This window comes from Etheostoma spectabile, chromosome 5 (assembly GCF_008692095.1).
Source record: "Etheostoma spectabile isolate EspeVRDwgs_2016 chromosome 5, UIUC_Espe_1.0, whole genome shotgun sequence".
NCBI lineage: Eukaryota > Metazoa > Chordata > Actinopteri > Perciformes > Percidae > Etheostoma > Etheostoma spectabile.
The window spans coordinates 17,353,623-17,364,710 of NC_045737.1; the positions used below are offsets into that span (position 1 = coordinate 17,353,623).

Sequence of the window (11,088 nt, forward strand, 5' to 3'; positions counted from 1 at the left end):
TAGAATAACTAAGCAGGTCCCCTTAAGGCTACATCAGAAACACCACTGCTAAATGTATAAAGAATCACACCGAGGCAACAAAGGCCCTTTAAAATGTCACTATTTGCATTACCAGTGACATTTCAGTCCTATGACCATACTTCATGTTGAACAGTCTGGGGGCACTAACAAGGAAAGACCAATTTACTTCCGTCTGCAATGTCCCAAAAACATTTTGACTGTGCTGCCAAGTTTATTTCTGAACGTCAGTTGTATGGCAATGTTAATATCAAATTGGCCCCATGGGGTAGACATTTATCATTGTGACAGCAAGGAGAGCTGTGTTGATTTACAGTCACCCCCATCAAAAGAAACATAAAAAAATCAAATGTGTGGGAAAGACATTCTGACACAACAGGTGCCAACCGGGAAACATAATTTAGATACATGGTTTATGTGAAGCAAAGCAGCACTGGTTTGTTGTGTCATCTGCTAACTATCTCTTTTATCAAAACCCTTGTACTTTAGGGTTTTGTGTTCTTTTTTTTTTACAGAAACTTAAAAAACAAATAAAAACAAAACAAATGTCCTGGCAGTGAGATCACCCTGCTGCACACCAGGGGAAACCATTTAAACATTTATGAAATGTTTACAGTGTAAAACTATTTACATAATTACAAAACACAAATGTCATACCATGGAGAACACACTGATTTTGTGTTCTTATCTTAAATCACAACTCCATTTATACTACAAAAACATAAGTGTACAGCCCAAATAAGCCTACCTTCCTGACACAAATTTTCTTGAGCAGTGCAAAACAACAGACAGAGTAGGAAAAACAGGAAATACTAGAATAGAAACATGTTTGTCAGTGGAAGAAGTACTCAGATCCTTTGTTTAAGTATCAATAAAAAATTAACCCACCTAATAGGTTTAGAAGAAAAGGTTTCTTTGATATAAACTAATAGGCTAAAATGGAATTTAGAGAAATTGATCTAGTACCTCTAGTTCCTCTAAATTGTATACAGTACATGTACTCTATAGATTTATTTGGACACATAAATATCCACACAACAAATATAATATAGAATTATGAAATATATGCCCAAGAAGTTTGGATTTTTTTGATTTCATGCGTTACTGGCTAACCTCGGACATCTACCGTAGTGTAGTACCACAAAAGGTTTTGGTGATCTAAAACATCAAAAGAAAAAGCAGCTTTTGGTAACGGTCCATTCGAACCATATAAGGCTTCTTTTGAAAAGGCATTATGCTATTTTAAGTCGTAATATTTCTAAAGAACAAACACAAAGACAATTAAAGCTGTAAGCAGCGTAGGACAGGCCCTAATTAAGCAATAGATAATTCCTCCCTCAGACGAGTGAGAAATGGCTGTGGCTACAATTAGAGACACACCCCACTATTCACAAATTACTCAGCTAAGTAGCTATTATGCATGCCAGACTTACCTGCTTGGATGCCGCAAGGCATAAATTGGCACTAATCCCCCTAATCTTTCCCTCCTGCCACCTGCACTTAGCCCGGCACACTCCGCACATTTTATATGCATATTGTGTCCTTCATGTACAGTTAAGCACACTATCATATGGGTTTGTTGAAGTAGTCCCAACTGCATAACTTAAAACAAAGGAATTTTAACTTGTTTGAATATCACCTAAAGCATTTTATTGGGCTGAGGACATACACAAATTATGTCTTACTTAAAACACCACAGACAATGGCCTTATTCTGTTTCAATAAATCTGCTTTAGTTTGAGTAAACAAATGGGTTCAGGAATGTGTACAATAGCAGTTTGGTATCTTACACAGAGCCTTCTACACGGCAAGGCATCCTTAGAATTTATGTAGGGCCCCTAGTATTTAAGTTATTGAGCAAAATATATGACAACACCAATAACATAAGTTTAAAAAATCCTGAAATACCTCTTGGAATAGATCAAACCTATTATAATCTAGTGGAATATTGATAACCAAGGCTAAATTAGGGTCCCGACTCGGTGGCTATGATCTTATTCTATTTGTGACAGTTGGGGTTGTACTGGCCCTGTTCACAGCCAAACCATAAATACCTCCAAGCCTCTCAACGTGATAGCTGACATGCAGTGAAAGATCCGGTGCTCACACACGCAGCTATGCCTCACCACACTTCTCATGGCATGTCGGTAGTGATTAAAATAAATTGTTGACATCACCGATTTGTTATACACTGAATTTTGCACTCTCTTCCTAGTATTTCTTTATTGAGACACACAAAAAGGGAAACAAGATAGGAGAGAAGGTTTCTGTCCTACACTAACAGCTGAGAATCTTAACCTACAAGTATATCTGATTGTATCTAATACCGTTATTAAAAAGTAAGCAGCGTCTTACAGCGAAGCTTCACTTTTCTCATGGTTTCCTTCTCCTCCTCTGTCGTCTTCAAGGATGGAGGGCGGAAGTGGGACATGACCATGAGGAACTGCTCAAAGCCAATCTCCCCGCACGAGCCCACCTCATTGTGATGCTGGTTCCTGCATCACAGAGAGAAGAAATCAAAGTTCAGCCATTATGAATTCAAATTGGCTTGTATTTTCTCAAGTTGTAAATAGACCAATTCAATGCAGATGATCACAAGTCTTCTAGTCAAAATGTGTTTTGTTATGTATTATGCACATGAATAGAATTAAACAAGACTACACATTCCTGGGGGTGTCAACCCTACAATATTGCCACAATATCGATATTGTGGTATTTTGTCAAAAAATATCAGGATATTTGATTTTCTCCATATTGCCCAGCCCTACTATCCATCCATCAGTTGGCTCATCTATTGACCTGGCAAGAAAGGCAATGAGCGTGTTTTTTTGAAATGTCAAACTGTATAAATTAGGATTTCAAAGAGTATAGAAATCATAGTTGAACACATAAAATGCATCAAGAGAATTCCATTGCTACTTTTACAGCTTGTGTTTACACAGCTGTGGACAGGAAGAAACCAACATTATATCTACAGCTGATAAAAGATTAGATTTAAAATTTACCACAAGTAAGATGAGAAAAGGCATTGCTTGGAGAAACTGGCCTTTGATCATATGTTATCTCAGAAATTGTTTACTTTTCACAGATCATGTAAGGGTTTGGTTTTGAAAGTGCTTTGAATATATATATATATATATATATATATAAATAAAAAAAAGTCATGATAGTAGAAAGAATGTATCGGTTCACATGGCCATCAGCCATAGGGTGGGCACAGAGTGGGGTGTAATTTGGCTGTACTCACCTTTTATCGAAGAATGCTTCAACAATTTGCTTTTTGATTGGGTTGTTGGCAAGGGATGGTATGCTGTCCAATTGTTCTCTACTGCAGTACGACAAGACAAAGTCCATCATAATAAATTAATAAAAAAACAAATAAAAAAACACATACTTCAGTGCAGCATGCTGGAACAACTGACTTATTTATAGGAAGTGACATGAACCTTAACTCTGTCTGAGGGTTAACTGTTTGAAGAAATATCTGCTATAGACAGCATTTATTCCTTCTCTCTTTTTAAAAGGAAAGTAACTCGTCATCTATTACTACAGACATGCCGCTTTGGTAGTTTTGTGTGCGTTTATACATTTATGAGTGTGTGTGTATAGTACTGTACATGTCAGCTCTGCATGCCCGATGCATGAACATATTGTATTTGAATAATGTGTCTGCATTATGTGTTTGCATTAGTTAAGCCTGTGTTTGTCATATTTTGCTCCTTTGCTTCTGTGCCAGAAATTCCCACAATCCATCACTCTAGCAACCATGCAGGTGGTATTTCATGTTTAGTAGTGACTGCAAAAGATGAATAATTTCCATTTAAACCAAATTCAGCTGACTAGCAGGGCTTTGCCTCATGTGCAGGTTTTTTAAAACAAACTTTTACCTTATTGTCTCTTCATTATCACTCAGCTGCTGGAATCTTTTGTAAAGGTTTTCAATCTGCTCCAGTGAAACTGAAAGAAGCAAACACCAACAGCATGAAAGTATGTCAACAATACACCCATTATTATTCCATATCCATCAACAAGCGTCTTGCATTTCTTCATTTGTTAACACCATCCAACATGATACCAAACAGTAGATTATTCTTATTGAGAGGTTTTTAATTTTCTTTTAAACATTGTAATACAGTGGATTATGATTAAAAACTGAGATTTTTACCTTAATTAAACTGTTGTGCCGCAGTTAGTCAGTCAGTTTAATAGAAAAGCAAACAAACCGTGTTCCACTGGGATTGACTTTTCATGACATTTCAAATAGTTCCTTGAATCATTAACTTACCGTGTGGACTAGTGACCACACACTTGGGGTTTACACACCATAATCTGGCACTGCCTGTTCCTATATCCAATTGGGTTTGGCGTTTAATTGTTTCAGTAAACAATTGCGAATTTTGACCCCCCTTTCCCCAAGTCTGCTTTGTGAATTGTGAGCTGCTTAGTGTTGGGTGAAAAATATGCAGAGACAGACTATAGCCTCATGCAGAAACAAGTTTGTTGTCAGTGTGGGCGGTGCGTTTTAGGCTTAACACACACAATCACTTGCAATAACATGGAGCAATTAGGCAAATATAAAAGAAAATAGAATATATTATATATGTGGCTGTGCTCAACTAACAGGCCCGTTAGTGTCACTGTCAAGGACATATCAGTCTATACAAATCCCCCACTATGCCCAGAGAGAAATGGGATCAAAGCCCCAGCTTGAGGAAATGAAGTTGATCCAATTCAAATACTGAACCATACTGTATCGAAAGACTTTGGGCTCAGTGTGTGATTCAAACCTGGTCTCTGCTACTCAAATTCTGCATGCCACTGCATGCCCAAGTTTCACATCAGGATCTTGCCCTTTCCCAACATAGATCTACACACTTCTGCTTCTCTGTCTGCCTTTTGTTTCATTCATTGAACTTTGCCTCCCACACACGGGAGGAAGAGATGGCTTTAGGGCAACAAACAAGGTGCTCAAATAACCCATATAGCACTGCATGCAAAGTAAAGAATCATCAATGCAAATTAATGCAGATACAAAAATAGTGAAAAGCTAAAAATTCAACTCGGAGTCGATTGTTTGTGTAGTTCACTGAAAATGTCGCTGTGTGCCAGATTATGGTTTACTAAAAACCGGCGCTAAATAAATTGTTACATTTAAAATATCACTGAATTAAAGTTTATTTGTTCAGGTTGGCATTTCACGTAGCTCAATGATCTGGTACCCTGATCAGGTTTCTGTCATCTGTATCATCTTTCAGGTCCTTGACGACCGGTTAACCCACTTTGACACCTTAAACTGAACGATTTAATAACAAAGCCGTAGGCAACACTGGATCAGGTTGCCTATAATGGTTCTAGAAGAAGGAAAAAAAAAAAAAAGTTCCTAAAGTTTTCCCCCCCTACTTACATCCACTTTTATCCGCCAGGTCGTGGTACTTGTGTTCGTTGCGTGTCTGCGAAGCTCCCATCGCTGCTGTTCCACGGGGTGCGTCAGGGCGCATAATCTGGTTCAACTAGTTTAATTTTTCTGTGCTGCCGCGGATTTATCGCGATGCTTTCTGCGGGTCAGTGCTATAGGCTGCTGCCGCTGGCGTCCTGGAAACATCTGGCTTCCTCAAGGTCCTAAATCCATGCAGCCTGTGGATAGATGACTTGTTGTCTTCAGGTTTCTCTTCATGTTCTGCCGTAAATCGTGATAGTATTGTGCATTACACTTGTTAAGAAATGATCAATTTAGCTCAGTAAAATAAATCAGAGAGAAGCTAGAAAAAAAACAACGTGAAACGCTTTATTGTTTTTGTAGTTTCCTCAAAGCTCAGTATTATTTCGGTTCCAAGTCAGTAGGGTCCGTAGTGGTTCTTCTTTTGTGTTTCTATTGACGCCTCAACAACACTGATGAGTCATGACATCCTACATGTTTCACGTATAAATATACAGGGCAAACACGTGATCTACAAATTTGAAAGTTAAACTTTCGTTAAGTGCATGAAAGGGATAAAAGATGGGGAATTAAAAGTAGAAGTTCATTTACAAAGTATCTTCTTTATAGTCTTTTGTGTGGCACTGTAACTTCGGGTTTGGACTAAATGCTGGGGGCTTATATTTGACTGGTGCTGGGTGCATGGAGCTCTGGGTAAAGGAGCATTCCTTGGTTCTGGGTAGAAGAAGATTTACAGTACCTGGAGTACCCATCCTGAACTTACTTATCCACTTAACTGTGTACTTCACGTCTACATTCCCTTGTCCTAATGGAGTCTACTCTTGCGGCATTTTGGGTTTCCATGCCTTTTTCCAAACTCAACTTTGTGAAAGGATTTGAGGATCCTGTATAATGACCCGTAACTAGGCCTTCAGTCTTTGCTTCCACAACAAATACACTGTAGAATTTAGATGCATGTATCTAAACAGTAACACTCTTTGCTGCATGTTTCAAGACTTTGTGGTCTCTTAACACTTTTGCAGACATGGAAATGTTCAAATAAATATTACCATACCTGCATGGTAACCTGAATGTGGTATAAAACTATTGGGAATCATTTCTTGTTACATCAAATCCTCAGTTTCTGATAATACTGTATACTGGCTGTTTTTTTAAAACAGAAAAACCTCTACATTACACATGTCCTGGTCTTGAGTATGTGCAACAAAGCAACAGATAAGTGGACTGTGAATTAAGAATGGGTGACCAGTAATTGGTTGACCCCTTTTGGCAGGTAGTTGGAGACAGCAACTTTGCTACATGGGCATGGTGTGGTGGTTGTTTTGGTCTGTGGCAAGAGCCTGGTCCTGGTCCCCAGTGCCAGGTGTCAGTCTGTGGTAAAGCTCCTGCACAGTACCCAACGTTTCAACCATGTCCTCTGGGTATCGGGTCTGCAGTTCTTCGTTGGCAAAATAGTGGGTGTCGGCAAACTCTGAGAAGTAACGTCCTACCTCCGGGTGGCCAATCTCCAGGGGGGCCGAGTGGGGCTCCAGGTTCTCTGAGGACCAACAATGGAAGAGTGTGACATTCTGATAACAGATCATTTACATAAAAAGGTAACCTAAATTGTATAAAACAAAACAGATCAAACTAAATAAATTGATATGAGAGTTATCAAGAAAATGTCAATTGCAATTTATTTTGTCATCCCAGCGTCAGGTCTCCTCACTTCCTGCAAAGCAGATAGGATAGCAGATGAGAGCATAGGGGCTGATCTACACAAATTCCTTTCAGGGTTTGTAGCAAACAGTGTGTCAGCTACAACCTGCGGTCCTTTGCAGCATGTCACCCTCCCTCCCCCCTTTCACTTCTTCAAGTGTCCTGTCAATAAAAGGCCTAAAAATGCCCCAAAATATTAAAAAAAAATTATAGGCTTTTATAAGTTAAGCGTGAAGTTTCTATCACCTATCATGTCCAAAAACGGACCTACCAATGTGCAAGTACAGACATGATTTGTTTTGACTCCACCTAGAGTTAGAATTTATTAAGCTTAATTCCCTCTTGTAGTTGTTTGTCTACATGCTTGTATAACATTTTGAGTGGGAAATTATTTGTGTTGCTGACTTCCTCTTGTCTTATCAACTAGCAGTTTCCTTTTTATGTCTTTTCAGTAGATAACATCAGTTGGTTATATGTTCCAATTGTATACCATTCCTGCAAATGAAATTAAAGAGAAGGTAATTATTTGACATGAAGTTGAGCTGATGCATTGATAGGAGTACATTACATCTGAAGTTTTCTCATAAATAACCAGCAAATACTATCTGCACAAAGTATGCTTGCACCATTAGAGTGGTAATTCTCAGCATCTTGGGCCTCATAAATGCATTCCTGCTACGCCTTTTGACCTCAGCAAATCATAAATTTATCTTTTTGCACTTAGCCCTTTAGCTTGATTTAATAGTAGCAATGATACATGTCTTCCCAAGAGCATGTATCAAACATATACATATCTATGATTATGTCCTTTTTTAATTTCATTATCACACAACCTGAAAACATTTGTGTACCATGAGGATATTATTTCATTACCATACTGGTGTAAACGGTTCATACCCTGCGCTGCATAGCGACATGTTCCATCCTGTACGAGGACGTTGTAGAATGGCTGGTTGGCCCCATTGGACAGCTGGTGGACCCTCATGGTGGTGATCCACTCCTGACTCATGGTGCACTTTGGGTCCCAGCCGTAGATCACACAGTTATATCCTGACCTGTCGGACGAGATGGAACGGGCCAGACACACTATGAGCAGATTGCAAAGAGACGTGTTGACAAAGAGGAGGATTGTGGTGCTAGATGTACCTGTGACCCACCTCTTGTGTTTCATGATGAGGCCAACTGAATACTGGACCTCCAGGTGTTCGGAAACACTGCGCTTCTTCACCTCAGGTGTAACAGGATGCTTCTTGTGCTGGATGTGCTCCAGCGTGTGCTGTACGAGGTAACCCACTGCCCCATGCTGGGACGGATCCAGTGCCTGAATGTGCTGCAGGATGTCTAGCACCTTGGACGGAGGAAAAACATCAATGGATAATGCGGTTAGGTGAAATTTTATGGGCTACATGGTAAGTGCTTTATTCTGAATAATAGGGAACACTTTATGAATTGAATTATAGTAGAAAACAACATCAGGTTGTGTGTCCTGACCTTTTCTGGCCAGATGCCCAGGTGGAAGTAGAGGCGTGCCTGCAGCAGCAGGTACTGCACATTATCTGGGTTGATAGTGAGGTAGAGGTCCAGAGAGTCTCTCAGCAGCTGGTAAGATTTCTCATTGCCCTCCCTGAAAGAAACCACACAGTGCAGGTGAAGTAAATTACATCCATTTATTCTAGCAACCTGCAATTACATTATTTATTCCGTTTTTAAACAACATCCCATGCCTCATCAATCCTCCACCAAGTCATCTCTCCTGCAGAAAAGATTCAGTTGTATCAGTCAGGTGTTGAGTTTCTCTTACCCTCTTTTACCGATGTTAAGCAGGTTTCCCACCATCCTGAGCAGCACCTCGGTGGTGCTGATGGCACTGTAGTAATCTGCCGTCACCTGGTGGCCAATGAGGTACTCACACTCCTTGGCAGTCAGCTGTTTGCCTTTACCAAAGGCATCAATGTAGACATAGTCATAGATGTCCTCACTCCTGCAGGGACAAATACTAGTAATAAATCTAGTAGGTAGATACATTTCAAAGACATCCATCAAATTCTGGTTTCTTTTCATACACAAACATGACCACATCCTAAGAGGGAGGAGCCAAGATATCTGTGCGGTTGCATTTGCTGCAGATTGATAACCGGACACAATGTAATGTGTAATGACAGCGCTTTCTCCATCTATATAGTTGTGAGGGAGACAGTGCATAGGTCCCTGAATATTACCAATTTATACAACTTTGAAGTTTTATTTGTATCAAATGGATGGGATCAAAAGGAAAACAGTCAAATGAGTCAACTGGTGATTCAAGCTCTGCTCTCCTCCTGAAAGCACAAACTATGTGAATGGCAGCTATACCCTTAAAATGTTTAGACAAATTTGAAAGCTATTTATTTCAAACCGTACCCAGTTTGTTTTTGGCACCAGCGCAAAAGGAAGTGATTGGGAAAGTTGACTGGTTCCACGTGAACCCCCAGCTTCCGGGCTAAAGTCATGTAGAGGACAGAGAGGCTTATGGGAATGCCTGTACGGCGTAGTAGCACCTAAATGGATTAAAACATAAAAAAAAATAGGCAGTCAGTCAAATAAGTACAAATATTAAGTTAAATTATAGAAAAGTTTGTTACTTGAAAACAAACATAACTTTATGTATTAAGGTTGTACCTGGTGGATGTAAGAGTTGAGAGGGTTGTAGAAGTCAAACTCATTGCCTTTGTATTGAAGCTGCTCATACAATACAGAGTTAAGGGCACACACCACCTGCCTCTGGAGCTCAAAGTCCTCTACGACAAAACAGTCACCTAGATCATACACAAGAAATAAAACTTCAAAAGAACGTTGGCTGAAAGGGAAAATATGGATATAATGAGGCTTGGAACAAATTTTAAAAAAATCCTGCACTCTGCTCTTGCTATAGCATCACCGTTTAACGATTTGATCCCTCCGGACCTTCATCAAGAGTATTTTAAAAACAACCCAACCGGGCTTAAATTCATTTTGCCCCTCCCATTCTGTGTCCCCAATTGTGGGAAAATAGACACTTTTCAATGGGAGTATCTCTTAATAAACACATGTGTCACTTTCACATACAAGCAATCAATATCTCAATTCAATTACATCCATCCATCCATTCCGTATTTTTTGCTATTATTCAAAAATGTACTGAAATAGAAGACAATGCCTTTGGGATATACAGTAGATGTCTAGTGCTGATGTACAAACCCCAATTCCAATTAAGACGGATGTTGTAAAACGTAAATAAAAAACAGAATACGATATGCAAATCCGTTTCAACAGATAGTCAACTGAACACATCAAAAACAAGATATACAGTATAATTTTCAAACTGAAATGGTTTGTTTTGCAAATATTCATTCATTTTGAATGGGATGCCTGCAACACGTTCCAAAAAAAAAGCTGAGGCAGGGGCATGTCTATCACTAAGTTACATAACCTTTCCTTTTAACAACACTCAAGCATTTGGGAACTGAGGACACTAATTGTTGAAGCTCTCTAGGTGGAATTCTTCAGTTCAGGATTTCCGGTCTTGTATTTTGCGCTTCATACTGGCCACACATTTCCAATGGAAGACAGGTCTGGACTGCACTCTTTTACTAAAAAAAACACGCTGTTGTAACACATGCAGAATGTGTCTTGGCATTGTCTTGCTGAAAGTAGCACGCACGTCTCTGAAAAACATGTTGCTTGGATGGCAGCATACTTTGCTCCAAAACCTGTATGTACCTTTCAGCATTAATGGTGCCTTCACAGATGTGGAAATAACCCGTGCCAATGGGCACAAACACAACCCCACACCATCACAGATGCTGGCTTTTGAACTTTGCGCTGATTACAATCTGGATGGTCCCGGAGGATGTAGCATCCATGATTTTCAAAAACAATTTCAAATGTGGACTCAGACCACAGCACACTTTTCCACT

General features: G+C 39.5%; 2 protein-coding genes across 4 annotated transcripts in view; both read right to left on the reverse strand.

The window, feature by feature from the left end:
- Positions 1–5,676, reverse strand: part of tesca (tescalcin a) — a 10,921-nt gene extending 5,245 nt beyond the window's left edge. For both annotated transcript variants that reach the window (XM_032516901.1, XM_032516900.1), the window contains exons 1-4: positions 5,423–5,676; positions 3,906–3,975; positions 3,266–3,346; positions 2,374–2,513 (exon numbers count right to left, since the gene is read on the reverse strand). In XM_032516901.1, the coding sequence (XP_032372792.1) occupies positions 2,374–2,513; positions 3,266–3,346; positions 3,906–3,975; positions 5,423–5,516 (385 nt within the window). In that variant the 5' untranslated portion in view covers positions 5,517–5,676. The remainder of the gene's footprint in view (positions 1–2,373; positions 2,514–3,265; positions 3,347–3,905; positions 3,976–5,422) is intronic.
- The window catches only part of fbxo21 (F-box protein 21), a 9,638-nt gene continuing 2,455 nt past the window's right edge, over positions 3,906–11,088 (reverse strand). The window contains exons 6-14 of one of the 2 annotated variants that reach the window (XM_032516896.1): positions 9,812–9,948; positions 9,554–9,690; positions 8,955–9,134; positions 8,645–8,777; positions 8,311–8,501; positions 8,051–8,208; positions 6,666–6,992; positions 5,423–6,633; positions 3,906–3,975 (exon numbers count right to left, since the gene is read on the reverse strand). In XM_032516896.1, the coding sequence (XP_032372787.1) occupies positions 6,751–6,992; positions 8,051–8,208; positions 8,311–8,501; positions 8,645–8,777; positions 8,955–9,134; positions 9,554–9,690; positions 9,812–9,948 (1,178 nt within the window). In that variant the 3' untranslated portion in view covers positions 3,906–3,975; positions 5,423–6,633; positions 6,666–6,750. Of the gene's footprint in view, positions 3,976–5,422; positions 6,993–8,050; positions 8,209–8,310; positions 8,502–8,644; positions 8,778–8,954; positions 9,135–9,553; positions 9,691–9,811; positions 9,949–11,088 lie in introns of both variants that reach the window. The other variant, XM_032516895.1, reaches the window with a different exon arrangement.